The sequence below is a fragment of the Ambystoma mexicanum genome, chromosome 12, assembly GCF_040938575.1.
Source record: "Ambystoma mexicanum isolate Mex_15411 chromosome 12, UKY_AmexF1_1, whole genome shotgun sequence".
Taxonomy (NCBI): Eukaryota; Metazoa; Chordata; class Amphibia; order Caudata; family Ambystomatidae; genus Ambystoma; species Ambystoma mexicanum.
In genome coordinates, this window is record NC_090936.1 from 575,676,587 (window position 1) to 575,700,370 (window position 23,784).

Below are 23,784 nucleotides of genomic sequence, written 5' to 3' on the forward strand. Positions count from 1 at the left end.
CAATCCAAAAATATTTGCCCTTCTTAAGAATTGATGATCTCTTGCGTTCAAATAACCTTTGCCTTTTACCAACTTTAAAGAGTGTTCTGAATGCCAACAATAAGATATTAATGTCCCCAGCACCCTTGTTATTGAAGTCACCTGTGAGTGTAGGTTGTGTCTGTGGGCCATCCCAAAAGGGTCTTGTCTAATTCAGAAACTCAGAGTGTACAGTATTGAAGTGTAATTGTGTGTTACTAGTATATTGCTCCCTTCTAAAGAAGGCTTTATGACTAACTGATAAGTTAATAATTGTTTATGCAAGAAACCTTGAGTGTAAGAGTTTATTTGAATACATGTAACTGTGAATCTCTGTGCAACTCCATTACTGCTCACATTTCCCCTCTTAAAAAAAGTCTGGCTGCTCAACATGCTACCAAAACTGTGTATTACAGGCTTATACCAAAGGTTGGGTTGCCTATACCTGTAGTCATAGTTGTTTGTAGTGTTCCCAGAGGGTACTGAATTCAAACTTTTCCCAACACTGAGTACTCGCATGACAGTATAAAGATGGTACAAATGATCTTCTTATGTTTTACTGTGTATTACAATATCGTCTATATAGGCTCTGCAAAAGTCTGAGTTAGGTTGTAGAATCTTATCCATTAATCTTTGGAATGTTGCGGGAGCTCCATGCAGACCGAATGGCAAGACCTTAAATTGAAATAGACCTATGGAAGTGGCGAAGACAGTTTTCTCTTTGTCAGGTCCATATAGTGGGACCTGCCAATAACCTTTCGTAGGGTCTACTGTGAAAAGTTAGCTGGCATTACCCAGCCGGTCAATCAGATCGTCAATTGGGTAAGCGTCAAAGGCAGATATGGCAGTAACCTTTCTAAAGTCGATGCAAAACCTCAAACTCCAATCAGGCTTTGCCACTAACACGATAGGGGAGGACCGGGGCTAGTAGATGGCTCGATAATGTTAACCTTCAGCATCTGCTTTACTTCCTGAATAATTGTTTCTTTTCAGGACTCAGGTAGTCGGTAAGGTTTTAAATGTAACACTTTGCCTTCTGGAATGCAGATGTGATGATAATTACCCTTAACTGTCCCTGGTTCATCTCTAAACACATAAGTAAACTGGCTCATAAGATCATATAGGTCTTGTCTTTGATTGTTATTAACGTCGGATTGCATTAGGGCAGTGTCATCTGTATCCTCAGATAATAAACAGGACAAAATGGTGGCATTTGATTCTGAAGGATTTTCCTTCCATTCCTTTAGAAGATTAACATGATAGAGGCAGCGATCAGGTTGGGAAATGTTGTAGTTACAAGGTCCCATTTGCTCTAATACCTCCTATGGTCCATGCAACTTGGCTATTAGTTTGTTCTCTGAATTGGGTCACAAAACTAATACCTTCTGGCTGATGGAAAAAGATCTTAATGAAACCTTTTCATCATAGGAGGCTTTCTGTTGTTCTTGTGCCTTGGCCATATGGGTTTGTAGCAAGCAAAGATCTAACAGCCATCATATGTTTCTTAAGTCTAGTGGCAGTTTGGGAAAAAGGTATTGGGGCATCCTCTCTCTCTTCCCAGGTTTCCCTCAGCATGTCTAGGACATCACAGGGTTCTCGTCCATAATGGGGAGAATCTTGTGGAAGCCTGGGGTGTTTTCCTAACTACAAATAAGGCCAATAGATTCATCTGATCCCAATTTCTGCCATCTTGTGCCACTAACTTCCGAAGTATGGTCTCTTATGTTTTGTTGAATCGTTCTACAAAGCAATCTGTCTGCGGGTGGTATACTGATGTCCTCAAAGTGGTGACATGCAACCATTTTTTTACTTCCCCCTATAAGATTTCTCATTGAAGTTTAGCCTTGATCGGTCAATATCTCCTTTGGAAACCCCACTTTGGGAAAGAAGGGGAGCAGGGGTTTCAGGATTGGCTGGATGGAATGAGCTCTTGGGGGAAAAGCTTATGGATATCGCGTCACATAGGACACGATTACCAAAATGATTTTGATCTCTCCAAGGATCCTACAATATCCATACCAATTCTTGAGAATGGAATATCAATAATTGGCAATGGGCTTATTATTCAATTACAACTACATACATCAATTTAACATCTTTAAAATATAACATATACCAATTCATCATTTCATTCATAGTACAGTATTCAGCTACAACTACAAACACCAATTTAACATCTTTAAAAATTCATGAATTATATTCATAATACAAATCTACATTTCATATTCTCTTTCAATTGCTAGAGCAAATATAGTACAACTTTCTCCAATTAGACATGGACTTCTTCTCCGATGACAATCCTCATAGATGGGCCTTGTATATTTTTTTTCTCATTTAAAATAGTTTACAAATATCTGTTAAGAATCTAACTAAAATCAATTTAAGTGAGGTCGACTTGCCATGAAGTATCTTGAACCATACATTTACTAAAAAGACCCAATCTAAGACATTGACAAATTTGCTAAAAACTCCAGTGCACTGCATTCCTAGCTCTGGACAGTATATTACCAGATGTATCAATGCCTCAATCTCAGTACCACATTTGCAAAAACGACATGTCGATCAGGTTCTAAAGTACTGTCTCGAATGTGTAAAATTTCACGGGTTGGTAACATTCATTCTAAATCTCAAACTTATTTCCTGTCCTCTTATCAGGAAAACAGCATAGATAAGTGTCTGCTGATCTTTCTTCGTTTATACAGGAAATTATAGTCTACGCCAAATAACTATGCTTTGCAGCGATTTAGGGCTCATTTCAGATCTAATTGCACAAAGCGAGACACATTTTGGGAGAAAATAGAAGACAGAACGCCATAATATGGCTTCCATTAAGCTCATTTCTGACAACATCCAAGTAGGAAAGAATTCTAATCCATAGCACAGTTTAGGTATTACTTTTGCCAAATAGAACTTCCTTACTGGCAGAGCAGAACATGTTCCGTATTTCACGTCTAGTTTTTTCATCTGTCTGACTAAAGAATGTGCCTTATCTTTCACATAATTTCTATAAAAGGCCTTCGTGTATTTAGATATAATTGGATTACCCAAGTATACCATGGAATATCTATTTTGCAATCTGCAGTTGCCTAGAGACCACTTAAAAGAAGCATCTTGTTTTTTTTTTTTACTCAGTATTATTAACATTGATTCCTGCGGGTTAACCATCAGATTATTAGATTTCATAGATTGATCGAAGGCGGTAAGTAAACGCTGTAGACCTATGGGAGTTTGGTCGATTAGTAGGAAATCATCCGCATAGGCTACCCAAGACCTGTTTACCATTCCTATTAGCAGCGGTACAAAAGAGGCAGTAGCTAAAGGAATAGCAACATCCGCAACACAGATGTTAAATTCTCAGGAAGCAAATATTCAACCCTGCCGCCTAAGACAATTTTCAATAGGGATAGGACGTGATAATAAGCCCTGGTTGTTTAACCTCACCTGTATAGAAAAGCCTTCATACAGATATATTAATACCCTGTCGAAGGCCATAGAGAGATCCATGGATGCTCAGGAAGAAAGAAAAGCATCACCCCTGTGCACAAAACAAGGACATCCCTGAGAGGACAGTCCAAGGTCACACCTTTGACCCCTCCACCAGCTGAGGCTGAGTGGGAGGACCAACCAGAGTATGGTGAAATAGTTACTGGTGAAAAAGAACTGGAAGAAGACCTTTCCCCGTGGGACATCTGGATCCTAAAAACCATCCGGAGCTGCAGACTTTGCTTGCAGAAGGTGGCCCCTGTAGGGCAGACTTCATCAGTGGTCAAAGGGAGTGTCCTACTCTTGAACAGTAAGCTTCCCAGTTGGAAGAACCAGGGAAGCATAGGCTGTACTGTGAGGATGGCCTCCTTTACAGTGAGCCTTTAGAGTCTACCCCAGGGGACTACAGAAGACTTGTAGTGCCTCAGGAGGTGAGACCCCAGTTTCTACAGTTAGCCCATGAGATTCCTTTAGCTGGTCACTTAAGCTTTAAGAAGACCAAGGAAAGGATTTCTCTTTATTTCTACTGGCCTAAGACGGGGTCTGATGTAGATAAAGTCTGTAGACGCTGCCACACTTGTCAGACTTCTGGCAAGAGTGGAGCCAGTGATGGGAGCCCCTTTGAGGGGGTAGGGATTGACATTGTTGGTCCCCTAGACCTTCCCACATCTTCAGGCAACTGATTTATATTGGATGTGATAGAACATGCTACCAGGTATCCTGAAGCAATACCTATGAGAACTGTTACTGTTGAGGCAGTGGCTAAGGCCCTACTTGGCATTTCTACTAGGGTACTTTTTCCTAAAGACGTTATCTCAGGCAGGGGCACCCATTTTATGTGGAAAAACTGTGGAGTGACCTACAAGTTCTCAATAACCTACCATCCCCAAACCAATGGGCTGGTGGAGAGGTTTAACAGGACTATGAAGAGCATGATGGGTACTTTAAAAGAACCGTTAGAAGAAAGTGGGACCTTCTACTGCCATGCCTTCTCTTTGATTATAGAGAAGTCCCCCAAGAAGGGATTGGCTTCAGCCCCTTTGAGCTTCTCTATGGTCATCCGGTTAGAGGTCCATTGGCCTTAATCAAGGAGGGGTTGAAGAGTGCTCCTTCCCACAAACCAGTGAGAGTCACTGACTTTGTGTTAGGTCTCTGAAGGTCACCGAAGGAGAATGACACACATGATGACAGCAGCTTCAAAAACTTGAAAGCATGTCAGGCTCTGGTCAAACATTGGCATGACAAGAAGGCCAACATGGTTGAGTTTATACAAGTCCAGCTAGTTTTAGTTATGGTACCTACAAGGCAGAGGGCGTTACAGGACAAATGGGAGTGGACCCTTCAAGGTTGTGGGAAAACTAGGAGAGGTCAATTATTTGGTGGACTTGGGCAATCACAGGGAGGCCCCAGGGTCTTTCACACCAACCCTCAAAAGGCATATGTATCCAGACCAGAAATGGGAGCTTTGCCCTTAGCATCTGATCAAGAGGAGGAGGACATTGAACCTCTGCCTGAACTTCTGAGAGGACAGCCTTAGTTAATCTCTCTTCTGATCTGACTTTGGACAAACAGGAGGAGTGCGAAATTCTGTTAAATCAGTTTGCCTCCCTTTTTTTTCATTGACACCAGGGTTGGCCCCTTGGGGCCAGCAGGATATTCTCACTGGTGACTGTCTACCTGTCAAAAGCTTGGGGTACAGAATGTCAGACCATGTAAGAACCCACATAAAGTTAGAGAGATGCTTGATCTCGGGGTAATAGAGCCATCTACCAGTCCATGGGCTAGTCCTGTTGTACTAGTACCAAAGGCAGGATCCAAGGAGTTGAGATTCTGTGTGGACTATAGCGCTCTTAATGTAGTCACCACGACTGATGCCCATCCTTTACCCAGGACAGATGAATTGGTGGATAGACTTGGTTCAGCCAAGTACCTCAGTACATTTGACCTAACCTCAGGCTATTAGCAAATCGCTCTGACAGACCATGCCAAGGAGAAAACTGCATTTTCCACCCCAGGAGGCCTCTACCTGTTTAAGGTTATGCCTTTTAGACTAAATAATGCACCTGCTACATTCAAAGGATGGTAAATCATGTTCTGAATGGGAGCGAGGGCTTCTGCATGGCATACTTGGATGACATTGCAGTGTTCAGCCCTACTTGGTAGGAGCATATTGACACCTAGGATATGTATTGCAGGCTCTTGAGCAGGCCCAACCGACCATAAAGTCAAGCAAATGTCAAATAAGTCACAGAGTAAAGTGGTATACCTTGGACATGAGGTAGGAGGAGGTGAAATAAGACCATTGCCTAGCAAGGTACAAGCTGTACAAGACTGGGCCACCTCTACTACTCAAACCCAAGTGCGAGCCTTTTTAGGTCTCACTGGTTATTATCGGAACTTCATTGAGAACTATGTGACCATAGCTTCTCTCTTGAATGAGATCTCCTCACCCATATTCCCCAAGAAGGTCAGGTGGAAAGAGGAGTGCACTAAGGCATTTGAAGAACTTAAGAAAGCCCTTTGTCACGCTCCAGTCTTAAGAGCTCCTGACTACAACCAATCCTTTATTGTACAAACGGATGCTTCCAATACAGATATAGGTGCAGTTCTGAGTCAGCTGTATGAGAAAGACAGGGAACACCCTATCTGCTTCATCAGTAGGAAACTGAAGGACCGAGAAACAAGGTGGGCAAACATAGAACATGAATTTTGCCATTGTGTGGTCTTTGAAGAGGTTTAAACCATACTTGTATGGATCTACTTTTGTAATTCAAACAGACCACCAACACTTGAGATGGTTAACGCAGATGAAGGGGGAGAATCCTAAATTGTTAAGATTGTCAATCATCCTTCCGGGGTTTGATTTTACTATAGAACATAGGTCAGGATGTAATCACCAAAATGCTGATGGTATCTCCAGAAAGTATGACCGACTGGAGTAAGGAGATTCATCCAGGGGTGAATTAAATCCTCCTGTCCCTTAGTCTGGGGAGGAGGGAGGACGAGTGTTGGGAAGAATTCTCAAAAATGTGGTAATTCCCTTCTACCTTAGAAAACACCAGGTCTTTTGCTGGACTTTAGATCTCTCATATAATTTGAATGTGATTTATTCTCTGTTTTTCTTTTTACTTTGGAGTCTGACAAAACTCCATAGGCATCATCTTTGCATTGTCTCACACAGCACCTACAGTGCAGTGACACAGGGAAGTCTCTCAGATTTCCCAAAGGTTTAAATGCCTTCTCTTTGTTCATTTTGTCTTTGGCAGGATTCACGAGTGAAGCCCGTCTCTGGCTCCAGTATGTCTGGCAGGGGCTGGATGTGAGGGAGGTGCCCGAAACTCCCTGTGCCTAATCCCCTTGGTTACAGGAATGCACCCAAAAGGTGATTGGCCGGCTGGCTATCCGGCAAGGACATCCACCCTGCAGTGTGATTGACAGCTAGGCTGGAATGAATGGGAGAAGCATGCATAATAAGGTGAGGCTTTTTGGCTTGGAAGGCGAAATCGACCACTGGCCAAGGGAATCCGAAGAAGAACTTGGAGGAGACGCCTGCTGCAACTCCTGGACCGTTGGTTTGCCCGGTGAAGCCCTGCTGCTCTGCAGAAACTCCGAATTCACCTCGATTAGTGAAGCCCTGCAAGGACGACTTCTCCCCTTGAGTTGGTGGGACCAATCAACTCCAAAGTAAGCCCATCTAGACATCTTCTCAAAGCTGGTTGCATTTCCACTGCAGTTTCTGCTGGAACCGAAGAGCCAGGGAGAGGAACACCAGATTGTTTGTGTTGCTTTTAAGTCGGACCTGAGCGCTAGGAAGATCCTCCGGACTTCCCTGTTGCAGGACTGACGATGCCAGAGCCACCTCAGTGAATTCGATCTTTTGCAGAGCTTGTCCACCCCACTCATCTTCAGAGTGACCAGTGCACTCTCCCCTGTGGTCTGAATCTGTTCCTGCTTACACGGCTACATTTGATTTGGTAACCATGTGCAGGCTTTATTTTCTGCAAGAGTTGGTTCCTGAAATCTGTGAAGAACCGCAGGATCAATCTGCTTCTGTTCCAAGCACCTAGATCTTTACCAGGATCCCATCAGGATAGCTGCATTTTCCAAGTTTCCTTAGTCAACCTAGGGTATATATAGGCCCAAAAGACAGAGGTACACTTTTCCACAGGACATGTGGAGCAACAGAAATATAGTATCAAAAACTAACGGTTGAAATAAATGAGTGCGTACACAAGGTTGCAGGTCTATATGTACTCTATCTACTGTTACAAGTTAAAAATAACTTGTATGTAGACTTGGCAGGTAATTTAACATTTAGAAGTCTGTTGGGGGGGAGAACATCTGGGTATGCATAATGTAAAAAAGTACATGACTAATGGTTTATCGCAAACGGTGCAAACTGTAATAGAATGTTCAATATTGTCAATATTCCAGGCGGTTGGATTTTTGCAAGTCTCAGGATGCGCTTTCCCTTAGCCACGCCCATTATTTCTAATGAGAAATAAAGCCTGCAGCTGTTGCATGGAATAGTGGTCTTGATGCAGGATTTGCTCTAATGTGAAATATACGTCAACGTAAGCCTACGGCAACTTTGCAGTTGGAAGGTTTTATTCGTTTCTGTCCGTTTCCAGCTCTCCACAGATCTTCGCAGCCAGAGGGGAAATGCTTTAAGTCCTTTGGATTCTGGTAGCGGTTTTAGTGACTGAGGGTCCACAGATGCTGCAGGAAGTAGAGGGCTGCAGAGAAGGACGTACAAAGGAATAAGAGTCTGCTGCTGCTGCTGGGGAGCACTGGTTCTGGCAGTGGGACAGTCAACCATGATCCAGCAACAGGTAAACTAATATACCTTTCACAGCTGCCAAGGTTCTTTTGTAGACCAAATATCTCACATGTGTAATCAGTTTGCCAGGTAACCAGAGACCTGCTGATCAATCCGGTTACCAATCCTCTGGAGTCTCATTGTCCTGGACCCAGTTTCTGTGCAGGATCATACAATGCAGAGTCTCGGAGGTCAGGGAGTCGATGAAGCAGGTGACTTGTTTGGTCCCATTGAGTCAAGGGAAAAAGGCATCACTGTAGGGTCCTTGTCTTCTTCAGGAGCTCTGGTATCCATAATAGCTACTGGTAGACCTTGACCAAAAGTAATTGTCTTGGATAGGCTGCAAATCCAGCAGAGCTGTTCAACAGTGCTTTGGTTGAGGCATCCCCTCGTCATGCTTCAGGGATTCGACCAATTAGGGAACCAAGAAATGGTGCACAACCTCTTTATAGGAGATTGCCAACTGAGGTGGAAAAACTAAGTCTCCAATCTTACAGATGCATCAATTTAAACATTTTCATGGCCACCCGATCACTAGGCGCCTGTCACATTCAAACTTTATGGTTCTAATCTGAAGCTCTGACTTGGGATGCTTATTCCCAGTCAAAGCCCAGGATGCAGGTTCACGCTAGTATTTGGCAGGCAAATTCCAAGCTGACCGACCAACAAGGCACGGTAAGGAAATCTGCGTCATCCATCCCTCTCATGCAAAGCTGGTTTCCTTGCTTACATTCAGATCAGATGAGGCGTGCCCCTTGTATATTTTCATGCATTTCACATTCGTCCACATGTAGGAAACCCTGTCTGACTGAGGAACATTATACAGGATTTTAACAGGGTGCATTGCAGAGCCAAACCTGGGGTACAGCCCATATCCCAAATACAATTAGGCAATCAGCCACCAACCAACAGGGAAAAGTGGAGTAAAAAGTCAGGGAAAATGTAAATCAACAGAGGCCCATATCTGAACTTTCAACCTTATAACAGCATTCAATCATCTGTTCAAGTGGATGGGACATTGCTCATACAGAACCACAATTTCTTGTAAATACCCACGTGGAACAACTGAGATATGGATATTGCCTTAATGCTACCTGTGAGAGGACATAAATGTGAGGCGGACAACTTTGTGAAGGTTTTTCATGCGATGCCATTGTATCAACTCAAAAGGGTTTGATAAACGCCTCACTATCCCTACCCTAACGAGGATTTCCCTGCCTATCAAAACACTCTTACAAAAGTAATCTGATCCTCATGCATGTACATACAACAAACTTTACAAGGTAATGTATGGCAATTTAAATATAAAAGAAATAACAGTTATGTCCAAAACCTGATAACTGTTTCTATTTGTAACCAGGGTGATTTCCCCTTCCCCAGATTCAAACAGAATTTTCAATCAACAGTTCAAAATAAGGAAGTTCCGTCTTATAACAAAGCTCCAAAAAAGTTCCTTTTGCTCCAGTAAGACTCTCACTTCGACTTGACCAACAGTTCAAAAAATACAACTCATCTCTTCACTGGTGGCAGAGAGTTCCATATAACAGCTTCTCAGAAAATATGTGTACTTCCACAGTTCATCAGTATCAACAAGAATGCTTCTGCCAGGATGATTCCCCAAGAGTTACAAAATATTTGCATCAGCAATACTGAATTGTCAGGCTGATTCCACAACAATTCACAATGTAGTTTAGTGACCTTGCCGCTTCTTCGTCTTCAACACTTTTAACCACACAACATTACTTTAATAATTTTCACCTAGTCCACTCACCTGCCAGGTCTACAACTACAAGGTCCCCGCCCTGCTATATTCACCTGCCAGGACTAATCAAACTAAAAACACTACAACAAGTACTTCTGTGGCATAGTTTACTTCAAACAACTTATAAAGTCTTTTGACTTTCTACAACATCAGTTTTGACTACTTCTTCTGGGAAAACATGAAACAGATTGGTGCGGTTTGTGCCACACTTTTGATTGCCACATGCAATGCAGGTTATGCTTGTCTCCTCCTGAATACCTTCTGTGAGAATGGTAGCTTTCCTGCCACTCTCAATTTCCCACTCTTGTATTGACCAAGTACCGATAATGGCTTTTTCTCACTTTTGCTCTTCTTTGGCTTAGGTGATGCTTATTTGGGTCAGTTCCGCCTATTGCTTCTTTCTCCCTCTGACAATAGGGTCTATAAACAACTTGCTTCTTAATTGCCCTTTCTTGGCTTGGGTAATGTTGGTTCTTTTTAACTTGCTTTGCCATTGTCCACTTTTGGCAATCATTGTTTATATTGGCTTCTAGTATTATTGCCTTCTCTTGTTGTTGGCAGTTGTTCTGACCCCAAGGTAAAGACCCTCTCAGAACCAGCATCCGTTCGGCAAACGAGAGTGGCTCCAGCATCTCTACTCTCCTTCAGCTGCATATGCAATGTGGAGTTACTGAAATCACTCCACCTGCCACTGAGAAGGCCTTTTATGCCTTCTAGTCTTTGTCAGATGTGGGTCAGTAACCCTATTAGACTGCAACATACAGTCCAGTGCCTCTGCGTCCCTCTTCTTTGTCCAAATACTTAGGACATTGTGTGGCTTGAAGGCACCAATGTTTCCATTTCTTAGGGAATATTGTTATCAACTTCATTTCCATCCTTACTTACATTTCCTAATCGGGTTTATAAGGATTTAAGGAGTGGTTTGGCTTTACAGGGCAATTAAGGTTTTCAGAATCAGATGTTAATGTTTGAAGATTCATATTTAACATTCCCCTGTTGATCATAGGAACTTTCATCTCCATAAATGTGAATGATTTTAGGAGGGGGAATTCTTACTTCCAATAAATGATTGGTTATGACAGTTTCCACCCCAATCAGGATAGTTAGCTTTGGAAAAGAAAAGCTTCCTCCGACAGCAAGCATAACATATTCCGGCATCACGGACACTTCCTCCTCTTAGGAAGACAAATACTGCATTCCTCCCAATGTAGGAGCCTGATCCCCTAGGGACCTCCTCCTCCCAGGTAATCCTTCCGGCTAATACCACAACAAGGGTCGGGATCAGGTAGAAACTGCCTTCCCCATGGCACCTGGGATGAGACTTTAGGTAGGGTCTTTGTGAGGACTCCACAGGATTCATCACATACCTCGCAGATCCCAAATATTCCCTTGTACTTGGAGTGAAATGTCAAGATCGCAAATGTATAATGTGTAACTGTGAACTCATTAATTTCAGAATAAAGTATGACAAACATTTTTTGATTTCCCCAAATAATGTGCCTGTTCATATCTTAAAATTACAGCATTTAATATATTAAAGAGTTAACATCAGTATTCATTACAAACTGGCAATGAGTGCTGCTTGAGATTATTAACACTTGGGGACTCACCGTATCCTCTTCCTTACAATCTGTGGCATGTCCTCATCAGCATGTCTGAGATGTTGCTGATCACTGTAAAGAAACAGATAATTAAAAATGGACAGAACTTGTCAGGAATAACCTATTGATGAATTATAGGACCTTCAGATATGAAACATCCTCAATCGTTGTAAAGGTGTATTTCCAGGTGTAATCTCTATATTGTTTCATTGCATTATTTAAGATGTTGGTAACAAAAGCGGCCAAGACAGTTTCTACCTTGCAAGTCTCAAGTGGGAGATTGTGGATGTTGGGCTTTGATTGAGACACCTCTTCCACTCAACTGACAGCCCCATCTCCAGTGCCTTTTCCTCTGCACGTAGATCCGCACCCGGTGAGAGATGCGTCTGTCGTCACAATCGCTTGCACTGTAGGATCGTGAAAAGGTTTTCCCCATCAACAGATTTTCCTTTGTCCAACAGCGTAACGCTTGAACTAGAGTTAGTAAAACAACCACTAGTCCCTCCCACTGGCCACTTGCCTGAGACCACTGTTTCGCTAACCACTCTTGTATTGGGCACATGCGCAGCCATGCGTGCGGAACCCAGTAAAAGCTGAGGTATTTGCAACAGTATGTTATGCACTCTTTCGTGTGACGGAAAGACTAGACGCTCTTCTATATTTATGACATCTCTTAAGAACGGTTTTGTTTTTCTTGGAACGAGAATTGATTTTTTCTCGTTTATTGAGAATCCCAATTGGACCAGAAGATTGATTGTTCTTTGGGTATTTTGCTTGCGTATTTGGGGGGGGGGGGGATTCCCCTGTTATCAGCCAGTCATCCATGTAAGGGTACACTGGGATCGATTCTCTGCGTAGGTGCGTGGCCACTACCGCTAGTACCATGGTGAATACCCTTGGAGCAGATTCTATGCCGAAGGGTAGCACCTTAAAATGGTAGTGTTGGTTCGCTATCTTGAAGCGCAGGAATTTTCTGTGCGCTGGGAACATTGAAATATGAAAGTATGCATCTTCCATGTTGAAGGTTGCCATGTAGTCCCCCTGTTTTAGCAGTGGGATTACTTCCTGGAGCGTCATCATGCAGAATTTGTGTGGCTTGACATAGGTGTTCGCAGGGCGCAGGTCTAGGAAAGGGGGCATCGTTCTGTCTATTTTTGGCACAAGGAAGTATAGTGAATAAGTACCCCGTTTATCGGGACAATTTCTGTGGCATCCTTTAGTAGCAGTGCTTTGACTTCTTCTAACAGGATGTGTTGTTCTTCCTGTGGTTTGTCTTTGTCTTGGCGGGTGGTTGGCTGGTGTTTGTATCAGCTCTATGCAATAGCCCCCCCCCGCCACAGTGGAAAATACCCACTTGTCCGACGTGAACCCCCTCCCATACGTGGATAAATTGTGAAATACGACCTCCTACTGGAGAGGCATTGGAGGGAACCTGTAGCGATTGGTCATTGCTTAGGAGGGGTGGAGCCCCCTCTTGAGGGGAGGATCTGCCCCTACTTCTTGACCTTCTTTTGCCCCTTTGAAAATTCTGTTGGAAGGACTGCCCCTGTAACAAACTCTGCCCACCCTGGTTGTAATTGAAGGACCGCTGGCAGTGCTGCCCTCTATGGCATGTATTTGAACCTCCTCCCTGCCCAAAGGGTTTGTTAGTGAGCTGTCCCAGGGATTTAAGGGTGTCATATTCCTCCTTTGCACTTTTTAGTGTGTCCTCGAACGCTTTGCCAAACAATGCGTGCCATGCATGGTGTTTGGCAAGTGTACCCTCTGCCCGCATTGTCTGCTGCGTTCAAGTTATTTTTAAGAATGCAGCTTGCTACTTGTCTCCCTTCAGCAATAGTGTGCAATAGGAAGTGGTTTATTTCCTTTTTAAATGATTCCTTTCAACAGGTTAAATTGGGGACCTTCATTTCAGATTTCTTGGCAGTTGGACATGGAGTCCCTGAGGGATCATCTTTGTCACCTTTACTTTTTAATATTTATATTCACTGCTTGTTAAGATTTTTGCTGAATTTGGACTATTTTATCATGCCTATGCCGATGACACACAGACTTACATAAGGCTGACTGAACCCACAGAAGCTATACAGAAAGTATTGGCTTGTGCCAGTAAAATTAAGAGCTGGATGGCTGCTAACAAGCTCAAGCTCAATCCAAATAAAACCGAAATTATTTTGTTCGGTAAAAAAAAAAAAAAAGGCTAAAACCTTGTTACAAGTGCCTTGTCCCGAGCTTTTTGAGACACAGACATCATTTGCCTCAAAAGTTAAAAACCTTAGTTTCACTTGGCAGGTAGACCTCATTTGCAACCAACAGATAAATACTACAGTTAAATCTGTATATTATCAACTCAGACTGTTAAAACCGCTGTTACCGCTGATTCCATCTAAAGATTGTCCCATGGTGGTCGGTGCCTTGGTAAATTCAAGGCTCGACTATTGTAACGCACTACTTATGGGTATTCCTAAGAAACAAATGCAGCGCTTACAGGTTGCTCAAAACTCAGCCGTTAGGCTGATTTTCTCCATGCCCAGACGTTCTCATATTTCACAATTTCAGAGAGAACTCCATTGGCTGCCTGTACAACAAAGGGTGTTGTTCAAAACCCTCTGTCTGACTTTTAGAAGCATCCAAGGTACAGCCCCGAGATATCTGGGGTCAAAAATCTCGGCTTATCAACCTGAACGCTGTTATGTTCATCTAAGAAAAAACTGTTGGTGGTCCCTCACTCAAACTCTGTTGCTTGGGGTGACAGACTCTTTTCCAAAGCAGGGCCTAAGGCCTGGAATGCCCTACCATATGAACTCTGCAATGCTAAATCTTTGGTGGAGTTCAGGAAAAAATTGAGAAAGTATCTGTTTGTTTAAGACACAGCAGCTTATTCTGGAAATTTTCCTTGGTGACTATCACCTGAGCCTAAATGCATTTCTTTTTTACCAGGTGCCTGTTCGGGATATGCGCTATATAAATCACCAAATACAAATACAAAAGCTGTGTCTTTAGGGGCTCTGGAACCAAGTCTATTTGTTGTGTGACCTTGTGCCACCTGTAGCAATTGTAGCTGGATAACAGTGTAATGTTGTTCGCTATTCTTATTTGAGAGGCAGCCGAGGAAGCTACTTACCTGCCCAGGGTGTAGATTTTCTTACTCGTCAGGAGGAGCTTCGGCAGAGGCTAGAGGTGTACCTGCTCTCTTTCTTGTGGTGGGGACTACTAGAGAGTCAGGCTTTAGCTGTTCCCTAATGGGGCTGGTCTGAATTTTTTTCGATGAGTGGGTTAACCACCTTTGTCAGATTGGGGCTAAGTAGAGATGGTTGAATACGCTTCTGGACAGATTGGAGCAGAGAGATGAACTGTGCTGCATTACTCTTATCCCCAAGGATGTCCTCTACAAAGTCTTTATCGGCTTGAGCTTCCTGGGTATCTTCCTTAAAGTGTTCTGCAGCTTTTAGGAGCAGGCCATTGTACTGCAGCTGGTTGTCCACCGAGGAATCCGCCACCAGTTGGTCGGTATGATCTGGGGATTGGAAGATGTATACGTCGTCATCATAATAGTTTTGGTCTAAGTTCCCTGGATCCCCTTGGTCTTCTGGGTCTGTAAATGAGCCAGGGTCTTGTGAGCCTTGAGTGCCATATTATATGTGTCCTGACCTACGTCTTCATATGACGAGGTATTAGTCTGTGTTGTGTCGAGTACTGGCTCTTTTGGCGTCGGGCTGTTTGCTAGCCGCTTCGTTTTGAGGGTGGGGCTGGAGGTTGGGGCGTTGATCTGGATATTGATCAAAGAAATTTACAAAACTAGACATTCTCCTCATGACCCTATCAAACTGTTCTGGGGTCCATTGGGAGGAGCTTAGCAACACAGAGGGTGTAGGTGTAGGTAGGGGCTTTGGAGCAGGTTGCTGTTTATGATGCATTGCCCATGATAGGGTGTCATTAGGCATAGAATGATCCCTACTATTTGAACCCTGTGATTTTGAGGTTTGGGGCATCGAGCATTTTGCATTTTCGGTGTGCTGGCCTTCAGTTGCTCATTTAAGAGCATTTTGCAGGGGCCATCGACACGTTTTTCGACGCTGGTCGCCGCAACCCGAGGACTTCCCAGATTTGGACGCGATGTCAGAAACTGACTTTGGCGTCTGTTTCGGGGGCCTGTCATGTGGTGATCGCAGCCGCGATGGCCAAGAGGACAGAGAATGTTTGGACCTTCCCTTGGACACCGCATGTGATTTATCGTCTACGACGTGGTCGACTGATGGCCATGGGGGATGTGCTTGTTGTGGCATGTAGTGGAGGTGCTTGAGCCGCCGGGTGTCTCCTCAGCAGAACCGCCAGCCTGCCTGCTGGAGTCGGGGGCTCGCACGCAGGAGTCCATTGGATCCTGATCGCCCTCAGTGTCACTTAGGACACCGACGCTCCCATCGCTGGAGGCTCCCTCAACGTCCATGGCGGCCTCGGCCTGTACAGCATGGTGGGCACAGCGTTTAGTCTTGCAGTCCTTTACAACTTTATGCCTAAACAGTTTGCAAGAGTTGCACTGTTTTTCCCTAGAGAGGCAAAGGTTACACACTTTTGGTGTGAATCCTTCCATGGAAATTTCCTGTTACAGGAAGGACAGAATTTAAAAGGAGTATTTTCCATGGTGTAAAAAGATGGCAGCCTGGTAGAATACAAGGGATTATAGGGGAATATGTATTCTCCAAGTGAGATGGAATATGAACTTCATCCCGCTTTCCTGACTGTGCAGGGCCTGGATAGGACACAGACAAAGTTTGTTGAGAAAGGAATCGTTGATGGTTGGTCTTGTCCTCGAAAGCCGTTGCCGGAGATCCTGCAGTGTATGGTTGGTGAAAGGACAGAAAGAAAGACCAACTATAAACTTTTCCTAAGTAATGGCATCAGCCAAGAAGGAACTCAGCGATATGCATCAGACTAAGATGGTTGAAAAAAACAATCTGAGGGACCTCGACACTTGAAGGACCATGGGTACAGTGGACGTCACACTACAGATAGTATTACTGGCACGTCCCTTTTCGAGTTTCTAAAACAAAAAATGTAATACCCCACGGCTATCACTAGATGTCGGCCTATGCATAGCATGTGATCTAAGCAGATCCACAAGCCTTAGAAATACAGTTATGCAGGCTCACGCTCCTTACTTTGATTACGCTAGAAACCATCCCTATGGTTCCTACATTTTCTGGGCCCACTTACTTCAATCATTGGTTCGACTGGAGGGGGTACAGGAGCCATGGGTGCAGTGGTTGTTTTTGGCAATGTTGGGTCTGGGTAGGCGACTGTTCCAAACTTCAACCAGACGGTTCCTGATGCTGTGCAGCTGGACAACCCAGGCACTCAGATGCAGACCACCCCAAGTCCCACAAGGACAGGAGACCACCGCTGGAGACAATGGAGGCAGTCAGAAGTGAAGAACACTGCTCAAGCAGTGGCAAGTGACCCAGTTGGTGTAGACAAAATAAATTGCTCCACGAAGGACTCTCTTCAAGAAGGAGAGCCGCAGCTGAAAGAGGAGTGTCGTTAGGCCACAAACTGGAGACTGCAGAGTTCCAAGACGAAACTCGGAACAGGGAACTATACAAGACAGGCAGCATAGACTGAACTTGTCGGCCCACAGGACGGTTACAGAACACTTCTAGGCTCCACAGGGCAGGATCAGCATGCAGTAATCTTTACTGTTTGGTCCTACCAGCCAAAGGATTGAAGCACTGACATAAGTCTGCAGGGGACTGATCCAGAGAGGCAGGGCTACACCAGACTTGGCTGGAGGCAATGCAGAAGACTTTAAAATGGTCATCCTTGCATCTTCAGTGGGCTGTAGCGCTTCGTAGTATTCTCGGCTGAAAAGACGATTTAAAGAAGTATGCTGCAGGAGTACTCATTTTATCTTAAATTTGACCCGCAGTCACCCAATAGAAAGGATTGCTACTATTAAAACTGGCAAGAGTTGTACACTTCTACACAGCTGCTTGCCACACATCTGCCCACCAACAGCCATACCGCTGGCCAGAGTCTGGATTGGGAATCACACAGTCCCAGCCCACACATCCAGCCAGTTGCTCACCACTGCCGCTTTGCACAGAAGACCTACGCTTTGCCAGGGGAGGGATTTCTATATATAGCATTTCTTGACCTGAGAGATGAAGAGGGCCAAAGGACAGGGCAAAAACTCATAACACAGGCCATTGAGTACATGGTACTCAAAAAGGCATTATACCGTAAAAATGCAAAGGAGCCCACATGAAAAATGAAAAACAAGAAAAATATCTGCTGCCACGAGCCCATCTTGGACACATCTTAAAAGTCATAGAAATGTTCTAAAAGTAAAAGGGATACAAAGTACTGCAGCCACACCTCTCTGTAAGGTGATGGGTGCACCTTATAAACAACAAGGAATCTTGCAAAGGGAGACAGAATCCCCCTGTGCAAGTAGCCTAAGTGATTGACTAGTGCCCCCAAAACAGATGAGCCAATCAAGGGATGAAAAGCAAAAAGGCTTTAATTAATTTTAAAAGTCAGAAGAGGAATCAAATAATAGCAACAAATTGAAGAGGGGTGGGTTCCTTAACATCAATGTAATGTAATGCAATTGTCATTTATATAGCACCTTTCACCATTGTTATGGTCCTAGTGCGCCGTGGGTTGAACGCCCTTGGTGATAGAATTTCAGGTATGGGAAGTTGGAGTCTCAGAATACATTTTTAATAATAGAGAGAAATCTCTCTTTCGGAAGCAGAAAGGAAAAATTACTTACCGTAAGGTTCTTTCTATGGATTCTTCTCCTGCAGATTCCTCATCATGATAGGACGGGAGAAAAGCAATCCATTTAAATAATATTTAATCATCTCATTCATAAAATAAAATGTTGCCTACCTGGCTTTCAGTTTTTTCAACTTTCCATCAGAAAAGCACTTTGGTAACCCTAGGGTGCAGATTCCTAAATTGTAATCTTCATAGAGAAAAACAAGGACACAGATAGGCACTAACCTCTTTAAGGAACCAGGGAGTTGCCGATTTCCAGTTAATATTAGGCATTGCATGGCTTATGTATCACAATCCTCAGATAGATTGGAAACAAAGGAAGCTAGTATTTTCTGTGAATCGATGTCCTCAAGCCTGTCAAATACCAACGCTAAACAATTCCACCAAGATCAAAGAGGAGCCTTGTATAGCGGTTACCAACTCGCAGATACTGCCTCCTGAGTATAAGCACTATTCAGATGTATTCGACCCCGTTGAGGCTGACAAACTCCCGAATCACAGACCCTATAATTGTCCGATTAAACTCCTCCCCGGAGCACAAATTCCGTATCGAAGGACATATGTTGTCATCGAAAAAGAAAGTCATTCTTCAACAATATATTGACGAGAACTTGGTGAAAAACAAAAAAAAGAGAGGGTTCATAAGACATTCGACTTCTCCAGCAGGGGCCTGATATTTTGTATCCCTCAAAAGGACAAACAGAATTGAGACCCTGTATTGACTAACACCAACTCAATGACATTACTATAAAGAACTGGTGTCATCTGCCATTGATTCAAGTCCTCTTGGACCAAGCCCATAACAGTACCATCTTACTAGGCTAGATCTGAAAGGGGCGTACAATCTAGTGAGAATAGCCGTCGGAGACGAGTGGAAGACAGCATTTCATATCCAATTTGGGTATTATGATTACCTCACAATGCCTGTTGGCTTATGCAATGTCCCAGCTGCTTTCCAGTTCTTCCTAAGGAACAAGTTACTTACCTGTAACTGTTGTTCTCCAGCATGGGTCTGGCACGGATTCACATGCTCATGAATATTCCCCGTCGTCAGGCTGGGAATCCCAGGTAAAGAAAAAAATGAGTATCAGTTTCGTTTCTGATCTGCCTTTCTTAGTAGTAACCAATCACTGATCTCTGGGTCATACTGCCCCCATCCAATGACTGACCTCTCCCTAAGCCCCGCCTCTGGCAGCCATCCTCAGATTTGGTAGCACGCCAAGTGGCAGTATGACCAAGTGAAGAGCCGCAGAGGGGTAGGTGGGAGGGTTCGCATGTGAATCCATGCCAGACCCATGCTGGAGAACAACAGTTACAGGTAAGTAACTTGTTCCTTCTCCAGCATGGGGTCTGGCATGGATTCACATGCCTATGAATAAAAGAATACATAGCAGTATACACATGCTAACCACGGGAGGTGGCAACAGGCTCAACATTAAGCAATACAACAACTCAACATTAAGCATCTCTTACCTCTTCACCAGACTCACCTTAAGCGAACAGGTTGCGCAGCACTGCTTGGCCGGCCCTGGACTCCTCCCTGGAGTCCCGATCGACGCAGTAGAATCTTTTGAAGGTGTGCGCCGACCTCCACGTAGCAGCCCTGCAGATGTCCAGCAGGGGCACACCAGACAGGAACGCCGTGGTAGCAGCGATCGCTCTGGTCGAATGGGCTCTCGGACAGCCGGGCAGCGGTCGGTTTGCCAACCAGTGACAATGCATGATGCAGCCGGAGAGCCATCTGGAGATGGAAGTCTTCGAGAGAGCCTTCCCTTGATTCACAGACCCAAAGTTCACAAACAGTTGTGACGTCTTCCGAAAACTCTTCGTGCGGTCCACGTAGAACTTCAGCGCTCTAGCTACATCCAGCGAGTGCAAAGTCCTCTCGGCTGGCGTCGAAGGCGACGGAAAGAAAACTGGTAACACCAAGGGCTCGTTGAGGTGGAAGTCCGACGGCACCTTGGGCATGAAGGAGGGGTGCGTCCTCAGCACCACCCTCGTGTCATGAAAAGTCAAGTATGGAGGCATGCAAGATAGGGCCTGAATCTCTCCCACTCGTCGTGCGGAGGTGATGGCCACGAGGAACGCTGTCTTCCATGACAGGAACTTCAACAGCGCCGAATGCATAGGCTCGAAAGGGGCCCCCATGAGCCTGGTCAGCACCACATTAAGCTCCCACGCCGGTGCAGGAGCCTTCACCGGCGGTAATGATCGGAATAGTCCCTTCATAAATTCCTTCACCAGGCGGTGGGACCACAAAGACGCCCGTCCCGTCATCTTGGTATATCGGGAGATGGCAGCCAGATGTATTTTTATGGAGGCATGAGCCAGTCCAGCCTTGGCCAGCGACAGCAGGTACGGCAGCACTTGAGGGGCCGTAATTCGCAGAGGGTTAATCTTCTGTGCACGGCACCAGACAGGGAACCTCTTCCATTTATGACCGTAACACTTGAGAGTTGAGGTCCCCCTGGCCTTTGCAAGAACCTCTCTGCAATCAGCCGGAATATCGTACCCTCCAAACTCTAGTGCTGCAGGAGCCAGGCCTGCAAGTTCAGCGACTGTGGGTCGTGGTGGAGAATGGCGCCTCCTTCTCTGGAGAGAAGATCCGCGTCCGCCGGCAGCCTGACTGGCGGGGATGTTGACAAGTCCAGAAGGTCCGGGAACCAGACCTGCCTCGGCCACGCCGGTGCGACGAGGATCATCCTGCACCTGGACTTCCTGAGCTGGTTGATGAGGCGGAGCAGCAACGGCAATGGAGGGAACGCGTATAGAAACAGGCCGTCCCAAGGGAACGAGAAAGCATTGCCCATGCTCCTCGGCTGTGGGAACCTGCTGGCGAACCTCTGGCACTTGGAATTCGTCGCTGTCGCGAACAGGTCGATCTGGGGTTCGCCCCATCGTTGGAAGAGTCGATCCACTTGATCCTGGCGCAGTTCCCACTCATGGCACGAGGGCAGCTCTCTGCTGAGTGAGTCGGTGATGGTGTTTTTTATTCCTGCCAGGTGGAAGGGAACCAGAAACATCCCCTGGGCGATGGCCCAGTGCCACAGATCCTGGGTCTCCTTGGATAGGGCTGGGGATCTGGTGCCCCCCTGCTTCCGTATGTAGAACATCGTGGTGGTGTTGTCGGTGAAGATCCTCACCACTTTGTCCTTGAGGGACGGGAGGAACGACTTGAGCGCCCAGAACACTGCTCGGAGCTCCAAGATGTTGATGTGAAGAGACCTCTCCTCCAGGAGCCAAAGGCTTCTTGGGTGGAGATCTTTGGTGTGGGCCCCCCCAACCCTTCAGAGAGGCGTCCGTAGTCACAGTCTCCTGAAACGCCGGGGTTTGAAAGTCTGCGCCCGTCGTGAGGTGAGTCCAGGTGCCCCACCATAGGATCGCCCGACGGAACTCCTCGTCAAGGGGGATCCTGTCCTCGAAGCAGCCCCTCGCCTGAAACCAGCCGGCGTCGAGGAACTCCTGTAGCGGACGCATCCGAAGTCTGCAAAGGGGCACAAGGTAGATGCATAAGGACATCATCCCGAGAAGGGACTTGATGGACCTCACCCTGGCCACGTTCGTGGCTAACAGGCGCTGCACCTTGCCCAGGATGGTCTTGGTCCTCTCCTCTGAAGGGGGGGCCAATTGCTCCACTGTATCGAGCTTCGCCCCCAAAAACAGTGCTACTTGCGATGGAACCAGGTGGGATTTGGGGTAGTTGATGGCGAACCCCAGCACCGTGAGCAACCGGACGGTCCTCGCCGTATGATCGACGGCGAGTTCCCTTGACCTTGCCCGGATTAGCCAGTCATCCAGGTAGGGGTAGACGTGGATCCCCTGCAGGCGCAGCTGCGCCGCCACTGGTGCCAGGCACTTGGTGAAACCCTGGGTGCCGACTTTAATCCGAACGGTAGGGCTCTGAATTATTAGTGGCGTCCCTGAACCACGAACCTGAGGAACTTCTTGTGCCTTTTTAGAATGTGGATGTGGAAGTAAGCATCCTCCAGGTCCAACGACGATAGGAAGTCGCCTTCCTCCAGCTGTCCCAGCACATGCATGTATTTGTTTAACCGATGCAGGTCTAGGATGGGGCGCCAACCGCCTGTCTTCTTTCTGACGAGGAAGTACCTTGAGTACACTCCAGAGCCCCAGAGCCTCCTGGGGACGAGCTTGATGGCACCTTTCTTGAGCATCCCCTTTACTTCCAACAGCAGTTGAGGGACGTGATTCTCCTTCCTGGCCACGGGAGGAATGCAAGGGCACTTCTTTAGGAATCCCAGCGAGTGCCCGTTGGTCAGGGTGTCCAACACCCAACGATCAGTGGCGATGGACTCCCACACTCTGACGAACTTTGTCAGCCGGCCTCCCACCGGGGTGCTTCGGTGGGGGTCCAAAAACCCGGCCGGGTCAGTCTTGCTTGGAAGCAGCCTTGCCGCCTTGGCGACGACGGCGGGAACCCCCTTGCTTGCCGCGACCTCTGTAGGCCTCCTGGGAAGAGGAGCGGGCCGCCTGGCGGTAAGTGGAGGAGCCACCGCTGGATCCTTTGGAGGCACCCTGTCTGCCTCCGGGGCTCCGAAAGGGCCGTCGCCGCTGAAGCACCCCAAGGGCCCGGGCCGTCTCCGAGTTGGTCTTGATGGCCTGTAGAGACTCATCCACAGCCTTACCAAAGAGGTTGTTGCCGTCGAACGGCATATCCAACACTCTGGTCTGGACGTCCTGCCGAAAGTCTGTCGCCTTGAGCCAGCCTCGTCGTCGGAGGCAAACTCCGTTGCCCAGTTGGCGAAATCCAGTATCGGCAATGTCCGTCGCCACCATTATGGCGTGATCCGACGCCTCCTCGCCCTCCTGCAGAATTTCTAGGGCCTCCGCCCTTTTGTCATCAGGCAGGAAATCTAGCAGGGGAGCTATCTTGAACCAGAGCTCCCTGTCGTAGCGGGCCACGATCGCTAAGGCATTGGCCGCCTTAATTGTCGTCGCCGCTGACGAGATGACTCCTCGTCCAATTTCTTGCCCTCGCTGTCCGGCGGGGAAGTGGAAGTTGAAGCCGCCGCGCCCGCTGCCTTCTTCTTAGCCGCTGCCGAGACGACCGAGTCCAGCGTGGGCTGGGCCCTGAGGCACAAGGGGGCGGCATCGGGGACTCGGTACTTCTTCTCGTACCTGTCCCTCTTGGTGGGTGTCGTGGCAGGGTTCTTGAGGACAGCAAGCCCCTCGTCCCAGATGTTGTTGAGTAAAGGCACCGCGAGGACCGTCTTCCTCTTAGCCTCTCGTCGTTGGTACAAAAACCCCTCCTTTTTCTGTTTTTCAGGGCAGAGCTGGAAGAGCTCGGATGCCCTGGTTATCAT

At 46.2% G+C, this 23,784-nt stretch overlaps 1 protein-coding gene across 1 annotated transcript in view; it reads right to left on the minus strand.

The window, feature by feature from the left end:
* The window catches only part of LOC138513804 (zinc finger protein 692-like), a 529,021-nt gene that overhangs the window by 279,284 nt on the left and 225,953 nt on the right, over positions 1–23,784 (minus strand). Inside the window, exon 7 of the mRNA XM_069628903.1 lies at positions 11,693–11,755. Coding sequence (XP_069485004.1) covers positions 11,693–11,755 — 63 coding nt within the window. The remainder of the gene's footprint in view (positions 1–11,692; positions 11,756–23,784) is intronic.